At 47.4% G+C, this 27,928-nt stretch overlaps 1 protein-coding gene across 2 annotated transcripts in view; it reads right to left on the bottom strand.

Annotated features, from left to right (window-relative positions):
• PDIA5 (protein disulfide isomerase family A member 5) overlaps positions 1–27,928 on the bottom strand; it is a 92,041-nt gene that overhangs the window by 30,208 nt on the left and 33,905 nt on the right. For both annotated transcript variants that reach the window (XM_043594331.1, XM_043594332.1), the window contains exons 6-10: positions 23,672–23,764; positions 19,246–19,306; positions 12,627–12,694; positions 5,633–5,724; positions 5,468–5,539 (exon numbers count right to left, since the gene is read on the bottom strand). In XM_043594331.1, coding sequence (XP_043450266.1) covers positions 5,468–5,539; positions 5,633–5,724; positions 12,627–12,694; positions 19,246–19,306; positions 23,672–23,764 — 386 coding nt within the window. The remainder of the gene's footprint in view (positions 1–5,467; positions 5,540–5,632; positions 5,725–12,626; positions 12,695–19,245; positions 19,307–23,671; positions 23,765–27,928) is intronic.

Below are 27,928 nucleotides of genomic sequence, written 5' to 3'. Positions count from 1 at the left end.
GCTTTGCTGCCACACGCACCTTTGCCAGAGCACCTTAATTGGCGCTTGAAAAAACCCTTTAGGATGACAAATGTGAAAAGACAACCATAGTTTCCTGCCTTTGAGAGCCTACAGTAGAGAAAAGGTGTACGGTCCCAGCAGCCAGAACTAGAGATAATGAGAGAAAATGTGGCTGACACAATGGGATCTGCCGACCCCGCCATGTGACTAGCAGAGCGGAACCTGCCACTCCCAACCCACAGAGGGCCTGGGTTTGATGTCACCTTCAGAAGCCCTCCCTTCTGGCCTCAGCCACCCTGAACCCAAGCAATGGGAAATAGCAGTAAGAGGGCAAACCACTTCCAGCCCACGCACGGCCAGTGTCAGATGTGGCTGGTGGCAAAATCAAGCTTTAGAATGGGTCACTAGCCAGACGACGGTCCTAGACCGACACCAGGAGACCTAGGCTCCCATACTTGGACTCAAAATACCACTAATTCCACTTTAGGGAATTTATCTTTACAGTACACCTGCACACAGGCAAAACTATGTATGTTTGAGGTATTTGTTGTAGGATGATCTGTCATGGCAAAGACTAGAAACAACCTGTGTTAGTTGGTAGGAAATGGTTACATAAACTGCAGTCTGTCCACACTATGGGGGTTCAGCATGATGAAGAACAAAAAGCTCTCTATGCATGGACGTGGATAGACCACGGGGATGTACGGAACAGGCCATAATGTACTAATTTTTGCATAAAATAGGGAGAGATAAAAAAAATTAGTTATCTGCATTTGCTTGTAACTGCATAAAGAAACTAATCAAAGTCGTTGCCTCTAGGGGGTTGGGGGGTGGGGAACAGGATGAAGGAAACACATGGAAGCAAGACCTGTCAATGTAGGATTTTTAAGTATCTTTTTAAAGAATCATTTTTATTACGTGAATGGAATCTATTAAAAAATGAAAATAACTTTTAAACATCTTGTGACAGCACAGAATGGAGAAGACATGGCTTAGCTGCTGTACAAATGTATGAAAGTGCCTGAGAAACTTCTAGTTAAGCACAGAGAGCACACTCTAAAACCACCACAGTAATAGTACAAGACTTAAAAAGAAGAAAGTAAGAACCCACAGAAGCAAAAAGAACAGGAAAGAATACAACGGCGAAGATAGAAAAAGAGGTCAGTGCAATTTTAGAAGCTAGGAAACGGACCTAGCAAAACAGAAGGCAGAGACCTGAGGTGCTGGGTGCGGTCAGGGGGCGGGGGACAACCACACCCATAGCAAAGGTGCTTAAGGACCCCGAGGCACCACCCCTTGAAGCAGGGCTGTGGCTGGGGCTAGAAACAAGGGCACATGGAAAGCCTGAAAGCCAGGCCCTCAGATTCTGGCCCTCAGACTAGCAGCCAGGTGAACACCCCTCTCCCACCCGGTAGACAACAGCTGACTCTCTGGAGAGGATTGCCAGAGCTGGGCACAGTGGCAAGAGTACTCACTAGACAGAGAAGGATTGAGCAGAAGTCTGAGGACAAACACAATGGCTGAATTATGCCTTTTACATCTCTCTCCTTGAAGACTGGGGCTCCCACTTACCACTGTACCTCCCACACCTAATGATGCACACACCCAGGAGATGCGTTTTGAATAAATGATGGAATGAGAGAAGAATGGTTGAAGGAACTGTGTGTTTAATATGGAGAGGACATGGGGAACACAATAGCTATCTTCAAATATTTCACACTGCATCACAAAGAGAAAGTAACATTTATTTTCTATGGCTCCGAAGGGGAGAACCAACAAGTAGAAGCTCCAGAGAAAGAACCTTCAGTCAACAGAAGAACCTTCTACCTACAAGAGATGGGAGGGAAAGAGAGCCATGCTGGGAGCCAGAAGAGCTGCGTTTGAGTCCTATTTCCTCCATTTACCAGCTCTGCGGCTTAAGCCACCAACCTGACCTCAGACACCTACAAGATGAAGTATTTGGAGGCCTTTCCTTACCTCTCAGGTACATCTAGACAGATAATGTTCCAGAGTAAGATATTTTATAAATTTATAAAGTACTACCCAAATGTTCCTACATATCCTTCATAACTGAAATCATAGAAATCATTCAAACATGAGTGGGCGACCTCAACATGAGGCAAGGCCCTGCTCTCTTGAGGTGTTCAAGTGGGACTGAGATAGGTAACCATATCAGTTCTAGAGGTAATACAAACATTACAAGGGAAACTCTAGGGGCAGATTCACTGATGTTTCTATTCCCTTCCAATCCTGTGACTCTGATTTCCTGGGCTCTCCAGACAAGGAAATTCACATAAATCAGATCCTTATCTGAGGTAGGTGCCCATGCCACAGGTGAGAAGATGCAATAAGCATCAGAAGTCAAGAAAACTTTGTGATTACTTTCAGTTCACTGCTGGTTGGAATAAAAATACACAGGCAGAAACAGGTGGCTAAGTCAAAATGGACTGCCATGTATATACCCTCTATGTGCCAAGCCCACTCAGCAGCATGAAACCTACAGAGAGGAGAATGAGAAACATAGCCAGTGGGGGCCCAAAGGGGTCCCACCTGCCATGATAAACACACCCACGCTGGGGCCCTTGCACACTCAGGCCCCAAGGTCTTCACCTGGCCTCACTCAGTGCCCAGTGGCTAGCCACTCGTTGGGGGCGGTGGAAGGAGATCTGGATTCCTCTCTCCTGGTCATCTGAAAGTCATCCAGAGAATTAACAAGGCCAGATCCATTCTCATTCTTCTACACTTGGCCACACATAAGCCCTGAGCAACCAACAGGGAGGCCCAGGGAAGAGGTGCAAGGAAGCAGGAAATGTGAGAACACTGCTATCCACCAAGATGTAGGACAAAACCGGTAAAGACATGAAACACCTGGCACGGCAGGGGGAGGGGGGCACACCTGGGTGGCTCAGTCAGTTAAGTGTCCGACTTCAGCCCAGGTCATGATCTTGTAGTCTGTGACTTCAAGTCCCATGTCAGGCTCCATGCTGACAGCTCAGAGCCTGCAGCCTGCTTCGGATTCTGTGTCTCCCTCTCTCTCTGCCCTTCTCCCACTCCCACTCTGTCTCTCTGTCTCTCTCTCTCAAAAATAAATAAAACATTAAAAAAATTTAAGAAAAATAACATCTGGCACAGGGAAAAATCACACACAGAGCTGGGTACCTGTAGGGGGAAATCTGGAAGGAAATTCACAAAAACATCACAACACATAATCTTACAGTGGGGTGATGGAAGGGCCTTCCTTTCCTTTTGTTTAAATATATTTTTAAGTTTTTCTATAATAACGTGTCTCACTTGGAGAGTCCTAAAATCAGGAAACATTTAAAAAAATTAAAAAACAGTGATATTGCTAGCTTGTGCTGGGGTGTGAGAGGAGGCAGCTCACTGCGGGGTCCTTTAGGACCTACCCTTGCTATGCTGGGGTGGGGTGGGCTACAGCCATGCCTTCGGAGGAGCTGCCCCCATGAGTGCCCCTGACACAGTGATCATGGGGGGTTGGGCAGCTGGGCAGGGCTGCTCAGGGAGACCCTGATGCTGCACGCCCCCTCCCTGGAGTCACCCTACTAACCTTCTCAAAGAGCCTGGAGACCAGGGCTGGACCAGGGGCTGCTAACAAGGTTTCCTTCCCAAGTTCCCATGTGGGGTGAGGAGAGGGAGGAAGGAGGAGATGGGAAGTGGGGAGGCACCAGCCCAGGACTGCCTCCAGGTCTCTGTCCAGAGCACAGTGTGATGGAGGAGGTGGGATGGCGGTGGGCAGAGGGGGGGTGGGGGGGGGTGGGGAACAAACTGCCAGGCTCCAGTGGGGAGCTAATCACCTGTCTCAGAAATTCCACTGACGTGCTCCCCTTGTGCAGGGTTAGCAAGCAAGTCTGAACACTATTTAAAAGAAAACTAAACCTTATCCTTCCAAAAAGATAGGAGTATATTTTGAAACCAGAAAAGGTTAGAGAAGGGGGAGGGAAGCAGACAGATTTTATGCTCTGGTGACAAAAGAGATGGCTATTTGTTGAAACCTTCTCCCAAAGCAGAGTGAGATGTGTCTGGCTGGAAGAGAGGACATGCTTATTATCAAATGAGAAAAGAAACCAGGGGAGTGAAGGCCCAGGTTAAGACAATGAATACACAAGAATGGGGGGCCACCTTCCAGGGCAGGGGCTGGAAATGAGTGATAGATGGGGACAGACATGTGGAAATGCTTCCAAGAAACAAAAGATGCTATGCAAACACGGTGCTTCCGCTGTGTTTTATCTCCTGGGGACTGACAACAGAAGACAGAGATTCAACCGTTAGAATCTGACAGTTTGTTGTTTTTTGGCGGGGGAGGGTACAAAATTCATCCTCCTTTCCCATTCTGAAAATACACATTTTCAACCTCCATATCTTCGGATAACTAATTATTTAACCTTTTGCCCCTCAGGAATGATGTCAATGAAGACCCACCATGCTGGCAACTGGGGAAGGGGTAGAGGGCTCCAGCCAAAACTCAGGGGAGCTGCTGTTGCCCAGGGGCAAGCCTGGCCCTGCTACCTGTCACCTGCAGGAGCCTGGACAAGCTCTTTATGGCTTTGCACTGCTACCTTTTTCATTAAATAAGGCTAACAATAATGTCGTCCTTACAAGGCTGTTCTGAGGATTACATGAGAATCCATAGGAAGTCTTTAGAACAGGGTCAGTCACAAAGTAGAGCCCAAAAAATGTTAGCTGGTTATTATTCCAAGAATTATGCACAAAGAGCCATACATTGGCAGTGACTGGTAAGTGCCAGACTGATAACAGGTAGAGCCAGAGCAAGCAGGGTAAGTGCTCAGCTGGGGATGGCCCAAGGAGGCTGCCAGGAGAGGCGACCCCCTCCCCTGCTCCCGTGACGGGAAGGGGTTGGGGGGACAGACTCCCCATTCAACACACCAGTCAAGGTCATGCCCAAGCCACACGCCTAGTATGATGGGGGTCCAGGTGAGGGATACTTTGGGTTACAAATAGGCACACAAGGTCACTAAGAAGCAGCGTCTGTGGGGAGTGCACATGAATGGCAAAGCACTCTGCAAATCTAAGCTATGAGAGTATTTCCTAGCAGCTTCACAGCACCGAACACAGAATTATGTTTGAAATAAGTGTTCAGTTGACAATTCAATTTTCAGAGAGACCTGCAGTGGGGCCTCTCTCAAAACTGACATCTAAAGCGAGAAATACCCTCAGCCAGCAGATAGACAGTAAGGGGGAAACGCTATTTAAAATGCTGTCACCATGGCCACAGTCACACCAAGTCTTCCTGGCTCCCATATCCTAACCCCACAAAGACCCCATCTTCACCTAGAAGCAACCCAGAAACCACAGTGTGGCAGCACAAAGGGCCCTTTGCCTTCCTGCTTCTCTTCCCCAGCTCCAGCCATAGCCCTGTGACCAGGGACCGCCCTGGGGAAGGGGTACCCTCCCTCCAGGCACACACCCCTGAGCCAACCGCCCCACTTACTTTTTCAGCCATTCCACAATGTCCTCAGCTGTGGACCCATAGTTGTCATACTGGAACAGAAACCGTCCTTTCCTGTGAAATGTGGACAGACAATGTCGGCTCAGCCAGGGATGCAAATGCCACCATGGAGGGGAGCGAGCGTCAGAAGGGAGGCAGGAGACTTACTCGAAATAGCAGATGGTGGGGTAGCCTCGCACATTATACTCCTCCTTGACGTTTTCAAATTCCGAGGGGTAGACGTTCATCCCAGCCAGCACCTAGGAGCAAAGGGAGAACAGGCCTATTGGCCCTCTGCCCCGCAGACAACATCCCCACCTTGCCAAGCACGGCTTATCTGTCTATCCCACCAGAAACAGATGAAGGGGACAAAGCCTCACAAACTGACATGCAGCCCTGGGCAGCGGGGGGAGCATGGCAAGCTAATGCAGCTGGGAATGAGGGCTGAGAGCTCTGGAAGACATGGGGCCTGGGTCAGGTGGCACCCTCTGTACAGGCATTCCCTTTACTTGCCTGCGGGGTGGCTATCCCAGAGTAAAACCCAAGTTCTGAGGGCTGAGGAAGACAGGTGGCTTTGCCACCAAGTTCAAGCAGGTCCTAGAGTGGGGCTGCTGCCATCCAAAGAAACATTATGCCTCCTCCCTGACCCTGTCAACTAAGGTTTCACTTCTCTCTTAAGTTACAGTCACTGCTCAGCCACCCCACAACATCCTCATGGCCTGTCCTCAGTCTGTCCACCCAGGCTTTGTGTGCAATGTTCTTGGACCTCACAGCTTGTACGTGGCCAGGGAGAGTCTGGCTCTTGTGACAATCCATCTGCCTGACTCTCCTCCCTCCAGACTCCCAGATTCCCCACCTCTCTCCTCCTGTTTGTAAGCATCGCCTACAGCCTGATCGTACCATCTCCAAAGTTTGAACATTTTTTGGTTGCAGGGGTCCCCATATCCAACACTTCTAACTGGGAAAGGAGAATTTTAGTAGCTGTGTTACTGACAACAGGGCTAAATAATAAGAACAACCCAGAGTCCTCTAAAACTCCTTCCCTGAAGCAGTAATCTTTTCTAGGGCAGGATCAGGTGCCCGGAAAGGACTTTGAATCTGTTCTTCTAGGAGAATGAAGATAGAGTGGCCAGATACAGGAAGGCTGTTCCACAAAGCAGGGCAGCATGGAGGAAAAGGGAAAGGGACTTCAAAAAGCCAGGAGCAGTTATAGAGGCAGAGAGAAGAAACACGGGAAGCTCATTTTGCTGGACAATATAGAAGGAAACATTGGGTGGGAGGGGGGATGGGCTAAATGGGTAAGGGGCACTAAGGAATCTACTCCTGAAATCATTGTTGCACTAGATGCTAACTAACTTGGATGTAAATTAAAAAAATAAAATTAAAAAAACAAAGAAGGAAGCATAGGACAAGAAAAAGGACAATAGTCTCAGTGGACAAGAAACTTGATTCAGAAGACTGTGTCCACTTAGGAATCATGTGGCCTTGGGCAAGTCACTTATCCTCACTGAGGCTCCTTGTGTGGAAGACATGGGCGATGGGAATATCACAGGGCTCTTAAGAGAACTGAACCAGGTGACCCAGGTCAAAGGTTCAGCACAGGACTGATGTTGAACAATCGTCAAGTTCTTGACTTCCTACCAAATCCTCCTGGTGATGAAAGCCTCTGGCAGCACCATCCCTAGAGGCATCTAAACAAGTCTCTCTGGGGCGCCTGGGTGATTCAGTCTGTTGAGCATCCAGCTCTTGATTTTGGCTCAGGACATGATCTCATGGTTGTGGGATCAAGCCCTGACTCGGGCTCTGCACTGAGCGTGGAGCCTACTTGGGATTCTCTCCCCCTCTCCCTCTGCACATGCATATATGTGTGCTTGCACACTCGCTCTCTCTCTCTCTCTCTCAATAAATAAAAAACATTAACCATGTCTTTCCAACTGTTTTAGGTACCTAGCACAATGCCTGGCATACAGTAGGCACACAATGTTTACTAAATCACCAATTTCCACACACATACCCCACCCCCCCAGCTCATTTGTAGGATGTTGCAAGGAATACAGGGAGAATTCGTCTGAAATAGAACTTACTAGAAGACCTGGAACCCTCTAAAAGCCATTCTGTTCATTTCCCCAGACTGATTCAGCAGCCTATTCCAGTAATAATTGTCTACTTTAAAGTTCTTTTTTTATTCTAATTGATCTCCCTAGTGTCAGTGCACATCCACCATGAGATTAATCTTCCACATCCTCCTCTTTCATTACATCACTTCCCTGCACAAAACCTTTCAATTCCACTAAATATGAGCTAGAATCTAACTGCACGCTCAAAGATCATACAGTCCCTATCTCATTTCTGAATTCTTCTTTCTTACAAAACCCTTAATTGTACACCTGCTAGAGTCTAGGTTTATGATTCTCCCAGGAATTGGAAAGTCTGAGATCTCTGCACAGGGAGGAAGTTGGACCGATCTCCGTCTAAGGCACCTTGCAGATGGGTAATATACCACAGTGGCCAGGAGCCTAGGCTCAGGCGTCATGATGTTGGGTCCGAGCCCTAACTCCTCACTTAGTAGACACATTTCTTTGAATAAGTCAGATGCCTCTGTGCCAGTTTCCTCATCTGTAACCACCTCTTATGACTGCTGTGAAGACTGAATGAGATAGTACAAGTAGAGTAACTACAGCACTCAGAACATGCTAGCTGTTTTCATCAATACTACGAAGCAGCTCTGAACTCTGCACATGCTGTGCTCCCCTGGCCCTGACATTTTGTCTTCTTGTCCCTCTGCTTAGGATGCCCCCGTCCCATCTCTCAGTTACTACCGAAGACTTATTCATCCTGTAAGGCAAATCCAATCTCACCTTCCCGGACAGCCTTTCCAAACCACCTTTGCTTGTGATGAACTTTCAACTCTCTGGGTTTTTGTAGCACTCTTGTACCACTTGGGGGCATTTATTAATGAGATAAATATTTTTTGAACAACTACGTACACTTTTTGGAGTCTGGAAAGCCAACTGAGGCAAAACTGGCCTCGGCTTAAAAGTTACAGCCACAACACCTGACCCTGAGCCACATGTGCTGGTGCCGTTCGGTTAGCGCGACCCGTTCTGCCTCATGTTCAGCCCGTGTTCTGACAGGAACAATCATGGATGCTTCACAGAACAGACAACACATGAGCTGGTGCTCAAGGGAGAGTGAGATTTCCACAGACATTCCAGAAAGAGAACGTGGAAGCAAGACAAAACAAGATGCAGCCGAAGAGGTAAGGAATATATGCTGGTTTAACTGGACTGTAGGACACAGAACGGGGAAGGAAGAGAAGGCTGGACAGGTTCAGTGAACTCACTCTGGAAAAGGCTTTAGTGCCTAAGAAACTAGGACTTTGTTCAAGAGGTGCTGGAGGGTTTTCCAGCTGCATTCTTTTCTTTTTTAAAAAAAATATAAACAGGTCAAGCTGTAAGGGGCGAGTCGTGGGTCAGGGAGAGAAATCAGCAGCCTTTGGCAACCACTCTGTGTGGGCTAACCAGGGCCTGACCCAGGATGGTAGGCAGGGAGAGGACAGGGTGTGAGGAAGAGAGATGTGTGATGATGCCCTGGCAGAAAAGCACGTTGTCAGCGGAGCCTGGGGTACTTGGGAAGAGTCATGAAAGAAAGCTGCCAGTCTGCTGGATGGAAAGGTACTGAATTTTATTTTAGACATTCTGCATTTGGGACACAGGGAGAAAAATCCAGACCAAGATGTCAAGCAGGGAATCTGATACATGATACTGGAGGTCAGGGACTCAGGCTCCATGGAGCTACATTTTGTTGAAATTATGGATGTAGATAAAATCACTGAGGGAGAGGCCATCACAACAAGGAAAGCACGGTGCCAAGCCCTTGGTCCTAATAAGAAAAGAAGCTGAAAAAGCAGAATCTTGGGAGCACCCTCATTTAGTGAGTGGGAGGAATGGGAAGTACAAATAGGAAGTGTGTCTATGAAGTGTCTGTAGCTCACAGAGCTGTTTCCACACACCAGCCACTTGCTCTTCACAACAACCTAGTGAGGTAGGCAGGGTTTGCGTTATCATCTCATTTTACAGATAGGGAAACAGAGACTCCGAGCCTATTTGCCCAAGATCTCCTCGCCGGTTAGCAAGAGCCAGATCCAGAGTCTGATGTGCACAGGTCTATCACCAGGACCACCCCATGTCATGGTGTTTACATCTAGATGGCCCATCATGGCCAAGAGAAACAAAAGACTCAGCGTGGACCTCAGTAACTAGCAAAGCTGGGAAGAGGAAGCAGATGGGGACAGGCTCGCTCTGACAGCCGCTCTGAGACAGGGAGCAGCAACGGCTGCTGACGAGGATGGCAATTAGCAGGGATAGGTTGGATAGACACTGATGATTCACCAGACATTAATGACAACAAAAGAGAGGCAGAACTGAGTTTGGAAAATGGCAAAGGCTGAGCATCCCTGATCTGGCCTGGCTTACATCTTCATGACATCATCAAGTTGGACACCTCCCAAGAAATCTGTAGAGGAGGAAGGTTTCTGACCCATGCCACAGACATGGGCTAGCCAGAAAGGGTTCATGGATGACAGAGATGAAGAGGAGATGAGGTGCCACTTCAGCTAGATCTCAGCAGTGGTGAGGGGTAGGCTTTAGATTTCCGGGGGCAGCCCACCTCTGCCCTGCATGTGAGGATGGAAAGGAATCATGCTTCTAATCACCCTCTCTGGGGAGCTGTGGCTGCACCATGAGCCCTGGCCTCCAGAGGCCTCTCGTAGAAGGTGGTGTCTATGTGGCCAGACCTTTCCCTATTTATGGAGTGAGGAAAGGGTGAGAACTTTCAAAAGATGCTTTCCTAAGAAACAGAACAAAACATACCCCAAGCAAGAAAATACAGAAGGAAATGAATGTGTTCATACAACACAGATGCCTTAGGCCAAGGTAACTAACACCTGGCCAAAGCTGGGCTTGACCAGCCAGGCTCTCCAGGTACTCAGACGATCCCACTGAGTTTTCTGTAACGTTGTCTAGGGAACTGGGAGGGTCACTTTTTATGTTTCTTGACCTGGGTGCAGGCAGGAAAGGCAGGCACTGCTGTTGTTGTTGTTTCCTTTTTTGGAACCAAGTACCCTTAACACAAATAATCTTCAGGGATAATCTTGAGAAAGAGCATAGTATGAGCCCAGGGCCAAGGGGCAAGCCCTCAGCTCACAAACATCCTTCCCACTCTGTCTCTGTCCTTAATAACTGATGCTCTGAATTCCTTCAAAAAGAGAAACATTTTTAATGTAAATACCGAGCTTAAAATAAAACGTGCTCAAGAGTGATAAGCCACACATTCATTCATTCACTTATCCGTATGTATGGGGTACCACAAGCTTGGCCCTGTGCTCTGTGTTGAAGAAACAGATGTGAACCAAACAGTGTCCCAGTGCTCAAGAAGCTCACACTACAGTGAGAAAATCATACTATAATTAGTAGCAACTGGTGAAGAAAGTGATCTGGAATACAAGCAAAGATGAGCAGACCTGGCCATGCACGGCAAGGACAAACTCTATGGGAGCATGGAAGGGACTGGAACACTGAGTTTGGCAGGTAGATGCAGCATTGGCTGGGAACCTTCCAGAAGGTGCACAAGAATAGCACCAAGACCTTACCTGCTTTGGTGGGGCTGGCCAGGTATTTGTGATGTGACTGGGACTGGAGCTATTTAACTTCCACCGCACCACAGAGTTAGGAAGTTGAGTGGAGAAGTTTTCTAAGGGTATGCGAGTTATGAGTAGGGAGAACGCTGGATAATTAAGTCTTTTCTCCAGGCGAAATAATCGTCATATATGCTATCTATTAAGGCCCCAAAATGCAAAGTGAAACTTCCCCCAAGTGATGTATGTGTGCCCCGAGGCCAAACATCTCCAGGTGAGTTGCTAAAAATTCATTAGTGATAAACAAGCAGGACCTTGGCGTTGCCCCAGAATGAGGTCAAAAGAGAAAGCACTGGTTCTTTACAACCCAGGCTTGTAGCGGGCTAGGCTAGCAGGGCTGTGTCACCATGACCATGTAAACTTTTTAAATTGACTCTGAACTAATCACCAACTTCATTTGATCTGTAAAGATCATGATTCAGTTTTGAGAAATCAGAACTCCCTTAGTGGGACTTTGGCCAGCCCCACCATGGTGATGGCTCTCCTCCCCACAACCTTTCATGAAAAGCATATGGATTTTTCCATGCTCCCTAGAGGGGCCAACAGTTATTTTTCTGTTACCACCAACAAAAATGAAACAAAAAACCCTCGGTATTTGTGTGGCTCAGGGAATGAGCAAAACTAGATAGACACGTGGCACAGAAGAGACAAGGCTGGCAGGTGGAGGCTGCCCAGAGATGACTGGGACCATCAGTGAGTGGTCCTCAGCCTGGTGAGGTCTGACTGTCCAGTCTCTCCTGCCCTTGCTGCACCATTCTGGTTGTTCTTCCTTCCTGAGGCTCGTTTCCTCAGGGGCTCCTCTTCCCCCTCCTGTCCCTGAAAGATGGGCACTCCTGACACAACCCTGCCTCCTGTCTGCTTCACCCCCACCCCCCCCCCCCCCCCACACACACTGCACACTCTCCTTCAGAGAGCGCCTGCAAGTTCGGGTGTCCGACTCCTCACCTGGACTGCCTCTTTCTGCTGTCGTTTCCACGGCTCCTCCAGCCCCACATAAAACAGATCCCTGGTAAGCCTGGCAGGAAACTTCCCTGTGAATCTGCTTGTGCTTTGGGCCCACCACTGGTCACTATGCCCCTTTTGCCACCACTGGGCTGCCCAGCACCAGGAGCCTTGGCCTGCTTTGGAGCCCAGCCCCAGTAATTCTGGAGCCCTGATGCTCTGCTGATGGCCCCTGGCCACCCAGCAATACCACCTGGGCTTCTTGCTGGTTTCCTGGTTATTTCATCACTGGCCTTGCTTGGACAAGCACTGAACTCTCCTGGTCCCAGCAACTCTGGGGAGTTCTTGCCATCCACCAAGAACAGGTCTGAGTCACATGCCCAGGGCAGCGGGAGGGTGACTCCTTGAGATTTGCAGACCTGCCCTCTCCCTGCACCCTAGGCCCCTTCCTCCCACCGCCTCTCCAGGTGAGAGGGAGAAGTCTGGGAGCCGGCCAGCCCTGCCAGGCCCATGGGCCTCACTCACAACGTGGCCTCGCAGCTGGGTCGCGGCCTTCTGGAAATGTGGCATTATCCTCTTGCACACGCTGCACCCTGGTCACAGATAGAAGAGAAACAAACTCGGTTACGGTGGGTGCTGGACCCCTATGCCCTGGCTTCCCTCCCCTCAGGCTAACCTCTGCCAGCAAACATTTATTCAGCCTGCAGAAGGGCAGGACTGCTGCTGACCCTGAGGACACAGAAGGAATAGAGGCCCTGCCCTCCAAGAGCTTACAATCTTGATAGTGTAGATCACGACACAGCCCGGCAGTCCCTCGATAAATGTGGGACTGACTAAGCAAATGTGACACAGCTGAGAAGGTCAAAGCGTGGAATAGTTTAGGGCTGATCATGAGTTCAACAGGAATACAGGGAACCCGAACAGGTGACAGGAAAGCACAGTCAGGGACTGTAAATGAACCTGAATCAGATGCCATTAGGAAGAAAAATGTGCAACCACGGGTACAATGACTCTTGGGATTTCCATGCCCCTTTTCTTAAGCAACAAGAATAACTGGGCAGTGAGTGGAGACGGGCTGGGTGTGAAATACTGACTCTGGCCTTGCAGGAGGCGCACCAGGCCAGGATTGGCACACCTGAGGGCCTGTCTTCCCTGGATGCACTGCGTGGTGGCCCTGGACATGGCTCTCTGGGTGATGGCTCCTTCTGGCAAATGAGGAGGGTTGGAGCAGACAACCTCAGGCCCCTTGCAGCTCTGACATCGAGGATTCTGTGATGTCTCTGGCTCAACCCTCTGTGGGGTTCTGTGGTCACTCTTCTCCTGGGATGATGAAGGCCCCCCAAGCCTTGGGGGACACAGGGCCAAGATAGCCAGGTCCCAAACATCCACTACTACTTCAGAGCGACCTTGCTTTAAAACCTCTCCGCCCATCCCGCCCCCGCATCGATCAGAGCAGGCCACATTTCCATAGTGATCCCACAGGACACATGTACCAGTGTCTTCAGACATAAGGAATTCAGACATGTCAGGATGTTACTCTTTCTGACAGCCGCTCTGCTGCAAAAAGGCTTTGAGATGCACTTAAAGGCTGTAGACACCAAAGCTGACCAGACCCCTGTGTCAGGCTGGATCTCATTTCAACATGACAGTGGGGACAGGGCCAAGCAGCAGTAGGTGGACAAGCTCTAATCCGTGTTTAGCTAACACCTTGGCAGACTGTGGGCAGAGTAATACAGATCGGAGAGGTGCTCTCACCCACGGGGCCAGACAGATACAGACACTGGAGAACTGTGAGCAGGTCCAAGGTTCCACAGGAACCTCCCCAGCACAAGTCCGCTGGACCAAATGTGATGCAGGGGGTTTTGACATGGAACTCCCCAAATGCCCATGGTCCTCCTGTGACATTCCTGCCCAGCAGACAGACGGACACACACTGTACACACACCAGCCTGGGCTTAGGTTCATGCCATTAGTTCAGGCTCAGACTCAGGGGGACTCAGGAGTGTGGGAGTGGTTGCAAGGACAGCCCGCAGCATCTGTCCTCAGAAGACAAGATGCACCTTTCTCCATCAGCTGCCACACACAGCCCCATCCCCACAAGTGTCATGAAGAAAAGAACATGACATTTGTCAGGGGACACTGTTCCCATGGTGAGATACTCACAGAGGAGGGAAACAGGGACAACAAGGCCGACCCAGCCAGGTGCCCATGCTCCATGGTGGATGACACACAGCAGGGACAACAGGGGGCGCACAGCAAACAAGATGCTCAGCTCTGGGGAGCATGAGACCCAGGTCTCCCCTTGACTGTCTGCTGCCTGTGCTAAGACTGAGCGAGTAGTCTGAGCCTCAGCTTTCCCATCTATGGAGTGGACACAGAGTCTCCCCTGGAGGCTGAGGGGCAGAGCCAACACTTGGGAGGACAGAGCCGGACGCTCAGCAAGGAAGGCACTGTCAATACAAGACCTGAGTGTCTGCACCTGCTAGGTCTGCAGTGGGAGAACACTCCACAGGGGACAGAAGATGTCACTCCCAGGAGGGAAAATAAGTCGGGGGCAGGGGGGAGTGCACTTGGAGTTCATCTACTCTTTATTCAGTGGCTTGATGAGATGGTGGGAGTCTGACGCCCACTGGGCCACATCAGTCAGGGGCTTAATTTATGAACTACTCCCACAGGGGTGGCGTCTCTTTTCCAGCTCTGCCCGTCTGCAGCCTGCAGCAACATTACCCTCATGTCCCCCCCAAATCCCCATGGGTGGAGCCCAGCAGCTCTGGGAGAAGAAGTTAGTGAGGTGAAGAGGTGATGGAAGAGTAATAGGAAGCTACAGGCCAAGCCAGTTTCCAATTTAACTTGACCAAAAATAGAGCTGGTACCATGATCCCTATCTGAATCTCTCTTTCAATGGATTCAACCAGGAGGCACAGGAAGAGATAAGACTAATTGTCACTCTCAAACCCTGAAAGTTAGAGTGGTCACCCTTTTATTTTCTCACTAATTCTGTCAACATTGACTGAATAAACAATAGGTCCCAGGGACCCAGATTCCTTGTCACAAGTAAAGCCTCCCACTGCCTTTGGGTTCATTCACCCCGAACATGATCAAAGGATCAGAGTCCTAAAAGACTTCCCAGTTAGGGAACTGGTGTATTTCCAGGAATAAGCTGAATTATGAGGCCATGAAGGCTTGAGTGGACTAGTATAATAAAAAGCACACATCTGTTTCAACAAAAACAACAACAAAAGAGTCCTGAGGTTATCTGGGACCCAGGAGGCCATCCAGTCTGACCCCTTCACAAATTTGAACTTAACGGCTCCAAGTTTTCATCCTCCCTTCTCGACTATTAACTGCTCTGTGACACCAACAAGGGACCTAACTTCTATCCCACTTTCCATTATATAAAGGTAATAACTATGCATGCCTCTCTGCCTGCTATGGGGAGGAGGATGGGCACCCTCCCAGAGAGCCTGGGAAAAGGGTGGGGGAGATGGCACACACATTCCAGTGCAAACTGCTAGGGAACCACCTTTGTAAGTGATGGACTAGTGTCATTTTAATGAAACCCACACGACTATACCATGATCCTGCCTGTGACACGAACTATATACAGACATATACTTGGTTTTAATCTCATCTAGCCCATACATTGAATCCTGAAAGGTTCTGAGATAAACCAAAGGGGGCCCTCTCCTCAAGGGGCTGGGTAGGCAGGACAATTCCTGAAGCAACTCATAGCTAAGCAGTTAATAAGATCCCTCCAAGGAGAAACAAAAAGGCGTGAAACCAACCAGTGAACATTAAAGAAGAGAATGACCCAAGGTTAAAGTGCATGACCATTCTGAGCAAAGCCTGATCTAACTAGAAGTAGGACACCAGGGCCTCCTTTCTATAGGGAGGCATACCCTTAAGGCCAGCAAGGTATCTGAGAGGAGGCTGGGTTAGGGGGATACCCAGCAATCAACAGGGGCTGGGGACAGGCTATTGTTATGGTGAACTAACCACAGAACCACCAGAACCTCATAAAAGGGCAGCCATCTTGGGAGGCATGATCATTCAGGTGGAAATGGGAGGGGTCTTTGTCCAAAGAACTTCTCAAGAAAAGGGATTCAAGGCAGGCTTACAAGAGTAAATAGAACTGAAATGAGAAGTTACAACTCACATCATAGAAATACAAAGGATCCTAAGAGACTAGTATGGACAATTAGTCACCCAAAAAAATTGGATAATTTAGAAGAAATATGCAAATTCCTAGAAACATATAATCTTCTAGGACTAAATCAGTAAGAAACAGAAAACCTGAATAGACCAATTACTAGCAATGAGATTGAATCAGTAATCAAAAACCTGCCAAAAACAAAAGTCCAGGACCAGACAGCTTCACTGACAAATTCTTTCAAACATTCAAAGATTCAATATCTATTCTCCTCTAACTCTTTCAAAACACTGAAAAGAAGGGGAATACCTCCAAATACATTTTATGAGGCCAGTTACTCTGATACCAAAACCAGACAAGAACACCACAAAAAGAGAAAATTATAGGCCGATATCCTTGATGAACACAGACGTGAAAATCCTCATCAAAATATTAGCAAACCAAATTCAACAATACATTAAAAGGATCATTCAACACTATCAAGTGAGCCAACAGACACATGAAAAGATGTTCAACATCACTCATCAGGGAAATGCAAATCAAAACCACAATGATATATCATTGTGTGCCACGCCTGTCAGAAGGGATTTTATCAAAAAGAAATAGCAAGTGTTGGCGAAGATGTGGAGAAATAGGAACCCTTGTACACTGTTGGTAGGAACGTACGTTGGTACAACTACTATGAAAACAGTATGGAGATTCCTCAAAAAATTAAGAATACAACTCCCATATGATCCAGCTGTTCCACTACTGGAACAGTATTTATCTGAAGAATATAAAAACATTAATTTGAAAAGATACATGCACTCTATGTTTATTGCAGGATTATTTACAATAACCAATATATGGAAACAACCTATATGTCCATCAGTGGATGAATGGATAATGAGCTGTGGTATGTATAGTATATACACGTGTGTATATATACATATATATGTATATATACACATACACATATATACACAACAGAATTACTACTCAGCCATAAAAAATAATGAACTCTTGCCCCCTGCAACAACAAGGATGGACGCTGAGGGCATTATGCTAGTGAAATAAGTCAGAAGGAGAAAGACAAAAACCTTATCATTTTACTTCCATGTGAAATCTAAAAATTAAACAAAACAAAACAAAACAAAAACAAACTCATAGTTCAGTGGTTACCAGAGGGGAAAGGGGCCTGGGGTGTGTGAAGGAAGTCCACTGTGGGGTGATGGATGATAGCCACTGATACTCCTCCAAGCCACGGACAGGCCAGGGCACACCTACATCCCACCACACATGGCCCCTCTCTCTCCAGTCTTTAGTTTTCTGAAGGGCATTATGCAGATCACAGAGCCACAGCTCTAGGGGCCTTACATAGGCTGTATTCCAGGGTTTTTCAATCTGTGGGTTGGGACCTGTTAGACTCCAGGGTGGCCCAGGCAGAATATTTGAGGCTTTGTAGAACATACTATCAACTAATTAACTCTGCTTAGCTTTTGAAAGCAGCCACAATCTATAAACAAATGAATATGTCTTTTCCAACAAAAATTAACTTACTAAAAAAGATGGACAGCCACGGGCCATAGTTTGCAGACCCTCTATTAGAGGGTTATAGGAAAAACCAGTAACTTCTGAATAAAACAAAATAGACTGGGGTGCATGGGTAGCTCAGTTGGTTAAAGCATCCGACTTCAGCTCAGGTCATGATCTCATGGCTTATGAGTTTGGGCCCCGCATCGGTCTCTGTGCTGACAGCTAGGAGTCTGGAGCCTGCTTCAGGTTCTGTTTCCCTCTCTCTCTGCCCCTCCCCGGCTTGTGCTCTGTCTCTCTCTCAAATATAAACAAACATACATACATAAAACAAAATAGAAAAACGAAATAGTGCATACTACATCTGGCAGAGTAGATGGCAAGTAGTAAGGGTAAAGTATGGTTTTGTAAAACTGGTTTCAGCTTATTTACTTAGTCAACTTATTTACCATAAGTATATATAAGTTACATGTATACTTATAGCACCAGGTTGCCATGAAAAGTATTTTTAAATTAATACTAGGAAATACAGTCAAAAAGTCTGAAAGCCACTGCTCTGATACACTCTCTTTTCATATAGAAATGGAAACTGAGGGGGGTGGGGGCACCTGAGTAGCTCAGTTGGTTAAGCATCCGATTTTGGCTCAGGTCATGATCTCATGGCTCCTGAGTTCGAGCCCCATGTCGGGCTCTGTGCTGACAGCTTGGAGCCTGGTATCTGCTTCAGATTCTGTGTCTCTCTCTCTGCCTCTTCCCTGCTCACGCTCTCTCTCCTCCTCAAAAATAAGTAAATATTAAAAAAAATTTTTTTTAAAGCAATGGAAACTGAGGGGCAGAGACGTGAAGGATTTGAAGATGAAGGATTTGAAGGCAAAGGATTTGACCAAGGTCACCCAGCTCGATTGTTGGCATAGCTGGAATTAGAACCTGGGTCTTCTGGTTGTCATCTCAATGATCTTTCTGCTGTTCCTATGGCTTTGTGCCTCATCTAGAGAATGAACCAAAATATGAGGCCCTTTTCTCCCTGGTCCTGATTCCCCCACACCTCCCAGGTGACACCAGCAGAGGTGTGCAGGAGCCAGAGCTGGGCAAATGGCTGCCTTGGGGGGCTGGCCAGGCTCTGGCTGGTGAGCAGCAGTGGACCTAGAGGGTGAGGCATGGCTCCATCAGCACATAGCTGCACCAGGCACACAGCTGGTGGGAAAGGAATACCTGGAGAGACCCGTGTTGTTGCTAGGTAGAGCTTGGGGCAAGGAGGGCAGAAGGATGCAGATTCTAGTGAGAGAAAAACTGATGTGGACAGCAGGAGGGGAGGAGCCAAGTGAAAAGGCAAAGAGGCAGAGATGGAGAGATGGGGTGATGGACGCACTTCACATTCTAAGAGAGTTGGGGCTAGTTCCCAGTCCCCTGCCTCCCAACCCCCAGCTGCCCCTCCAAGAGGCTGAACAATGAACTCTGGCCCAAAGGAGAAAGGTCACTCACAGGGGGCATAAAACATCATCAGGAGGGGCTTCTCTTCCTTCTTCAGGAGCCGTCTGAAGTCCTGAGGCACAAAGAGAGAACACGGCAGGTCACACACACAATAAAACAACAGGGAGGCGACATGCCCCTGGCTCTGGAGGGTGGGGGCACCACCATGGTGGAAGGAGCTGTCCAGCATTTCAGATGTCCCATGGTCTGATGTGGGGTTTGGGGCATGCAGCCAGAGTTTCAGCCTGTCAGGAGCTGGACGATCGAGACAATCTGTACTACCCCTGCATATTACAGATGAGGAAACTGAGGCCCCGAGGGGGCACATGGCTTTCCCAAGGCCACCTGGTATGATGAAGTAGTCAGGACCAGGCTACCAGCTTTACCTGCAGCTCCACCTGAACGATTAAAAACCTGCAAGGAACTATTTATGTCCTGTGAGGCTCAACCAGCCTGCCCCCTCAAGTGATTTATGGAGTGGTTGTGTTGTAGGGGGTTGGTTGTTTTCACGTGGCCCAAGTTGGCTAGATGGAGATCTGCTGGTTAAGGTCACACAGGGCTAACCCAAACCCACTGTCTCTTTCCCCAGCCCTACCGCCACTGTCCATGTGCCCAGGAGCCCATTGTGTGCACAGGAACACACAGATGAGGCATGCCCTCCTGCCCCCATGGGGTACAGATCATCTGTATTTGTAAAACCCTCCAAACAGTGCCTGGCACATTATTATGCAATACATAATTATTTGTTAAATAAATACAATAAATGCAAAAAAAAGACATTTTTATATTTCACAACAGTGCTAATGGAGAGACTTCAGTGTAAAGCAGGGTCAAAGACCTTTCTTCCAACGAAAGTCAACGATGTTCCGGAAAAAGCAAATCTATCAAGGACTGCAGAGAAACGCAATGACAAAGCATGGTTTGATTAAAATAATTTGCTTCTCTAACCAGTTTCCATAGAAGAAAATTAGAGGTTTTTCTTTTTTGAATAATAAGGAAAGTAAAAGGAGATTGCGAAATGCAGCTTTCTGGCAGCAACAAGGCATTAGGTAAATAGATGAGGGTACATCCCGCTCTATGGAATACTACTGCATCATTAAAAACGATGAAGAGGAATATTTAATGTCACAATAAGATATGCCTGTTACGTTAAGTGGGGGGAAGAAAGCAAGTTAGAAAGCAGCATATAAAATGTAATGACACTTTTGTGAGTAAAAATACGTATGCATTATGTTGAAAGCCTGGAAGGCTACAGAAAATACCAGCAGTGGGTACTTCTCAATGGGAAGGGATAAAGTAACTTGTTTTTCTTTTTAAACTTAAGCTGTATTTTCTAAATTTTCAACAATGAATACGCATTGCTTATAATTTTTCAGTTAGATAAAAAATATTACAAATATTTTGTAGGAATTTAAAACATTTTATAATAAATTCTGAAAATGTTCACCCTTGTTTACATAACTAGAATTATATAATTTTACAAAACAGAATTAGCAACTAAGATCTTTGACCCTGACTATGGGTAGAAAATGCAAACGCTTTGAAAATGATCTTCTGAAATCCCTGGAGAAAAAGATCTGAGATCTGAGAAGAAAAGGGTTTTCTGAGCCTGTAGCCATTTGGTTTCATACCCTGGGTGGTAACAATCATCACATTACATTCAAAGATGCTTAATTACCTTCAACAGTGCAGAATACTAACCTCACAAATACAATTGGCAATTAACTTGAATTGGGAACTTTTAGTTATTTTATGTGGAGATTCTATCAGCAGAAAGGCAGCTGTACCTTAAACTTCTACAGAAGAGAAAACAGCACCAAGTATAACAAGAGGATTGCCTACAGGTGTGAAAACATTTTTTTTCTCCTTAATATTTCTAGTTACAGAAGAGCGATCTTAGGAGTTTCAGGACATGATCATCTCAGGGGAAGGAGACAGCAGGCAATCACTTTCCAGAAAGGCTAGAAACATGCATTATCACAAAATCTTCCCACGAGCAACAGTGAGTTTAGGCTGCTTGTTTTCCTCATAACTACGGGCACAGATGCCACCACCTCCTGACATTTGCCCCTCTTCCCCTGCCAGCAACATACTTTTTACCTTCTGATGATACTGGCATTTTCTATCCCAGAGAAATGCTGATGGCCAGCCCCTTAATTCAAATTGCCCAGCCCGTAACGATCACACATGATCCCTCCTCCAGAAAGTATAAATGGCATCCTTTTCTTCTGGATTAACAAGCATTAAGGGTCAATAATTTTAAATGAAAAGGGAGGGGAGGCAGAGGAATATAAAAAGTACATTTCATGTTATCAAGATAAGAACAAACGTTCTCCAGTTCCTATCACAAAAACAAATGACAAGTGTTAGCGAGGATGCACTCTTGGTGGAAATATAAACTGGTGCAGTCACTATGCAAAGAGTATGGAGGTTCACCCAAAAATTGAGAGTAGAAATCCCATATGACCCAGTAATTCCCACTAGCGGGTATTTACCCAAAGAAAATAAAAACACTAACTTGAAAAGATATACATGTCCCTATGTTTACTGCAGCATTATTTACAACAGCCAAGATACAGAAGCAACCCAAGTGTTCATCAACTGATAAATGGATAAAGAAGATGTGGTATGTATGTATGTGTATATATGTGTGTGTGTGTATATACACATACATATACACACACACACACACACACACACACACAACAAACAATGGAATATTACTCAGCCATAAAAAAAATGAGATCTTACCATCTGCAGCAACATGGATGGATCTAGAGGGTAATGCTAAGTGAAATAATTCAGAGAAAGACAAATACCATATGATTTCACTTATATGTGGAATCTAAGAAACAAAACAAACGAACAAAACCAAACAAATAAAAACAGACTGATAAAACCAGAGAAAAAACTGGTGGTTGCCAGAGCGAAGGGAGTAGGGGCATAAGTGAAACAGGTGAAGGGGATTAAGAGGTATAAACGTCCAGAAGCGCCTGGGTGGCTCAGTCAGTTTAGTGTCCGACTTCATCTCAGGTCAGGATCTCACGGTCTGTGGGTTCCAGCCCCACATTGAGCTCTGTGCTGACACCTCAGAGCATGGAGCCTGCTTTGGATTCCGTGTCTCCCTCTTTCTCTGCCCCTCCCCTGCTTGCATTCTCTCTCTCTCTCTCTCTCTCTCAAAAATAAATAAACATTAAAAAATTTTTTTTAAAGAGGTATAAATGTCTAATTATAAGAGAAATAAGTCACAGAGATGAAAAGTACAACAAAGGGAACAGAGTCAGTAATACTACCATAACTTTGTATCATGACAGATGGTAACCACACTTCTCATGGTGAGCACTCTGTAATATGTAGAACTGTCGAATCACTATGTTATATATCTGAAACTAATATAGCACTGTATGTCAACAGTATTTCATAGATTTTTAAAAAAAGGACATTCTCCTTCCATCTACAAAATAGCACTGCCTGCCTCACAGACCATCTGGAATATAACAAAGACGTTCTTGCCCATCCTTAGGTGAAGACACAGCCAAACAAATGAGGTATACACGTGTCACAATACATGGATAAAGATGTACATTCAGGTCGGGTGGGGCAGGCTTAGAAAGGAGGGTCAGGTTGTACGGAGACTATAAATCAGAACCACTGTTTTACTCCCTAACTCCCTAGCCCAGCCAAATCCAGAAATTAAAACTTAAGAGGGTAAATAATTTGCTCAAATTTACATGACTTAGAATTATAGAGATCTGACCCAAGTCTCTGGAACTCCAACCCAAACCTCTGAGATTATTCTTAAAGAAAACAAAAAAACAAAACTTACTTTTTTTTTTTTTTAATTTTTTTTTTCAACGTTTATTTATTTTTGGGACAGAGACAGAGCATGAACAGGGGAGGGGCAGAGAGAGAGGGAGACACAGAATCGGAAACAGGCTCCAGGCTCTGAGCCATCAGCCCAGAGCCCGAGCGGGGCTCGAACTCACGGACCATGAGATCGTGACCTGGCTGAAGTCGGACGCTTAACCGACTGCGCCACCCAGGCGCCCCAAAACTTACTTTTAAACACACACACACACACACACACACACACACAGCCAATCCCAGCAATGACTGGGTTACGTAATAAGGAAAGGCTTTTTAAATGGATATTTCTCTGAGAAAAATCTAAACACATTAAAATACATTAAATAAGGCAGTGAAGAATGGGAGGTCTCAGGCAAGGTCTCAGGCAGCCAGTCTGTGATCTCCTGTGGGTTCCGTCATGGAGCTGGGAAGGAGAACAAATATTAGGGGCCTAGGGGCCCGGCTCCCTTGGAGAAAAGTACAACTGGTCTCTGAAAAGTCCCATTCCTCATTTCTTTGGGCATCCCTCCTAGGGAGACCCTGGTTGGGGGAAGCTTCCAGAGTCAACCAGAATCGATGCAAAATAAGTTACCTTTTCACTGTCAATGTGGACAACGTCTTTGGCTCCAGGATCTTCCTCCCACAGTGGAGGCCCTTTTGGATCCTTCAGAAAGGCCACTATAGACTGAGGAAAAGAACAAAGAAGGGAAAAGTCGTTTTAGCCAGGAAAAGAGGGAGGTGGGGAAATCAGGAACCTGCCCCATCTCTCTGCCCAGAGACCCACATGCCTGGAGAGGGTCTGCATGTCGCACGTGGGCAACCCCGTGGGGGGCAGGGGTGCTATTCCATTGCCCACTGACTTCACTGCTGAGGGCCCTAAAAATGCACCCCCACCGCCTCCACCAAAATTTTTCAGCCACGTGACACCTTAATCTGGTCAGCTGATCCATACCTACTGTGCTTCTTCATGGACATCAAAGAGGAGATTTGAGATAATTCATTGGCTTATTCAAACCAGAGACAGGCTCATGCTTCTAAGTCTCATCTCCTCCAAGAAGCCTTTCTGATCAATTTGAATAAAGGTCTCCAGTCCTGTCCAAGGATTCCACATTCGTGCAGCCTCCAAAACTGCCGACCACACAAGCAGGTAAGCACACCTACTTGCCACCTGCTCAATATTTTGTGATCTAAACTGGTTTGAGAGTGCGTTAAATCTTGATCATCCCCTGAGAAGCTCAAGCCGGGAAGCCCCCAGGGGTAGGGTGCTCATGTCTGTGACTGCCTACTTGCCTGAATACCCTCCCTCTACATGCCCAGGATGAAGATCTGACAAGGACCTTCAGGATAAAGGACTTACCTAGCCTTTGTCATGTGGACGACTGACTCAAATCTCACTCCCTCTGGGAAAGACACAATCTTCCCATGTGGAGGCCGCTGTCCCTCTACTGCCCTCTATCCCTGCCACACTTCACTGGTCCAGGACAGAAGCAGCCTTCCCTCAGACAGCCACTCTGGAAAATGGTGCTCAAAGTCTATGAGAGCCAGGAACGAATACCAGAAACCAGCCAACCTACATCCCTTCAACCCTGGAGGGGAGTTGCTGGCTTCCATGCCAACAGACAGAGCCTTCAGCGCCCCCAATTTGATGCAAGATTTTGTGACTTCTGTCCACTTCGATCAAGTCCCAAAGAGCAGATGACAACCTGAATGTGTCCACAAGTGTGGTGGGAGAGAGGAGGGCTGAGGTGAGAAAAGGAAACACGTTCTTAGGGAGGCTGTGCATTCAGCCATCCACTGGTCACGCACACAGGACCTCTGTGAGCTTATTATTTGGGAAGAGCTACTATGGAAAAATGGGAGACAGCTAAGATTTCGTAGAATTTCATTCAGGTAATGCTCCCCTGCTGTTCCAAATGGGGCTATGAAACGCCTTCTGGCAAGAAGAGAGGGCCATTTCCACATGGCAAAGGCAGGTCTGCCTCCTCTGTCCCTGTCAAAGCTTCCCTGTGACAGTATAAGCCAGAATGGAACTGGAGGGCCTCCTGAAACCCATATTCACCCACAGCTGCACAGGCACCTGCCCACCTGGGCCATGTGAGAAAGATGCTTACAGCTGCCCACCTGTTTCAGAAAATGCCTGGTGCAGGGGTTCTCAATCTAGGGTACACGGGCAGCCTTCAGGGGTCTGTGAAACCCCAGCCTCACATGAAAGCATTACTCTTTTTTTTTTTTTTTTAATTTTTTCTTTTTTTCAACATTTATTTATTTTTGGGACAGAGAGAGACAGAGCATGAACGGGGGAGGGGCAGAGAGAGAGGGAGACACAGAATCGGAAACAGGCTCCAGGCTCTGAGCCATCAGGCCAGAGCCCGACGCGGGGCTCGAACTCACGGGCTGCGAGATCGTGACCTGGCTGAAGTCGGACGCTTAACCGACTGCGCCACCCAGGCGCCCCGAAAGCATTACTCTTTATGTTACTTTACTTAACATTTACATTTACTCACACGACAACATTTTACATTTACTTCATGCAAACACACTGTTTCTAGGGAGAAGATCCATGCCTTTCAGTCGATTCTCAGTGGGACAAGGAACCCAAAATCGGTTAGGAACTATTGCTCTCAGGGGCCTCCTGTCCACGCACCAGCACAAGCAGAGTTAAAGGGTTAGCCCCATCTCCCATTCCCCGACTCCCACCCCTGCCTCAGCATCAAGGAGAAAAGACAAAAGTGGATGCAAAGAGGAAAGGAGCCATCTCTTCTAACGTAAGAACTGAAATAATCATACTAGCAATCTTTTGCTTTTCAGGTGGAGATTATTCTTGTTTAACTGAAGTTGAGTGATTCCATCCATAGGTTCTCTCCAAAGCACTGTAACCGATGAGATCTTGGGTGGAAAAATCTGCAGGGAGCCGCATGGGGAACACCCCACTCCCTCAGCCATCCTGTCCTGGGTGCTCTGAATGCCAGGGAAATGGCCCCACACCCAAACCTTGGTTTTCAGGACATCTTCACGTCTGGGAAACCACACTCATAGCTACATGGTCTTGGGAGAAGGTTGTCAGAGGGTCATCTGAATCCTGGCTTCCAGGCATCTCCAGTCCTCACCACTGACACATAATAAGGATTTTGCAGGACAGACTGCTGACCAGCAAAAGGCCACTTATACAGGAAGTTCCCCTCTTTGAGCTTCCTGCTCTTTACCCTCACTTGTCTGGTCTCTGGCTTCTTTAGGGGCCACAGCGTGGTGCCTGTGACTGGGCCCCCCCAGAACCACACAGGACGACAGCAACTATAGCCAGAGCATGAACCTGCAACTGGGCACCCAACCCTGGCAGGGACTCCTCTGTCTCTCTGGAGATGGAGGCCCAGGAGGAAACTTGAGAAGAAAACCAACCTGTGACCAAGGAGGGCACTGGTCTCAGCTGCTCCTGCTCAATGATGAGCAGAAGCCATCAGGCAGTTATGGGAAACAATATGCTGCTTACCCTTGCCCTGAGAACTCCAGGGGCCCTACCCCAGTCCCTGATGACCCTGTGGGTTTTGGGGAACCCTTGAACTAAGGATGCCCTCTCTCCACTAAAGACTCTGACCCTGTCCAACGCTTAGCCTGCTTCTCCAACTTATTGATGCAGAAATCCTAGGAAGGATGAAGAGTGAGCAAATGCCACACACCTGGTCTTTGTAAGGGGTGGACAGAGGCCAGGACTCAGCCTCCCGACCTAGGCAAGCTCAGACCACTTGGGCTCCTTGCTCCTTCCTAGCTACTACAGTTCTGAGCAGCTGCTATTTCCTGCTCCATGATCCCAGGACAGACTGCTCAGAGGGAGCCGCTAAATGTAAACTGAACACAGCCTCCAAAGATAAAACAAAAAGCCCCCGGCACCCCCTTCCATCACTGCATAGCACTTCCCCTGCCCTGCCTGGCTACACGTTGTTCCTGGGGAGTGCGTGTTCTCTCTGAGGGCTTCGGCTGACATCTTAACACAGAACAAGAGGTTAAGAAACTCTAGGTGGTAGAATTTTCTCTAAGTGTCTAAGTGGGTGTTAAGATGAGTAATCAGGCTGAATCTGTATAAGGTAAAGCTGTAGCAACTTAAAAAAGAACGAGTGCTGGTAGATAAGCAAGAAGTGACCAGGGAGCCGAGGAAGAGCGGTAGAGGAGTGGGACACTGACAGCTGCACGGATGGATGAACAGGAAAGAATGGAAGGAGATGGAGAAAGAGAGACAGTAAGAGGAGCACAAAGCAGGAGAGTCTGAAAAAATAAGTTCAGTCTATGTTGAGAACAGAAGAAATACACGGCCCCAGACAGGGCAGAGGCATGCCGCCCGGACCAGAGATAGGAGAAGACTTGTCTGAGGAAGAGAATGGGTAGCTGAAGGAGGAGAATCCAAAGGCAATCGAAGGACTCAGGGCGGCGGGTCAAAGACCTTCCACACCTATTTTCACTGATGCTTTTCCATCCACTGCTAAATCGGACTTGTAGCAGGGGAATGACCCAGTGACATCGGCGTGTCATCTGAAATGAAGTGCATCAGCCAACAGTGCCAACCTGCCCGTGTCCTGCACCCTGTGCTAAGTGCCCCCCAGACTCTGGATAGCCAGTATGGACACTACCATGGAGATGAAGGAGCGCTTCAAGCCACAGCAAGAGGAAACCCAGGCCTCTGGAGGAGAGAGGCGTAACGTCACATGTCTCACCCACATGCCTCTGCTGATAGATTCACACACTTATCTACAAGGCTGGCCATCCCCATTGTGCTAACAGTTACAAACTTTTCCGTATATTCTGCTGACATGTGCTCTAGAGATAAGAATCCCTCAGGTCATTTGAAAGAGCTATCTGT

The sequence above is a fragment of the Prionailurus bengalensis genome, chromosome C2 (assembly GCF_016509475.1).
Source record: "Prionailurus bengalensis isolate Pbe53 chromosome C2, Fcat_Pben_1.1_paternal_pri, whole genome shotgun sequence".
NCBI classification, from domain to species: domain Eukaryota; kingdom Metazoa; phylum Chordata; class Mammalia; order Carnivora; family Felidae; genus Prionailurus; species Prionailurus bengalensis.
Note: the sequence above shows the minus strand (reverse complement) of the source record. Positions and strands in the feature narration are given on the sequence as shown.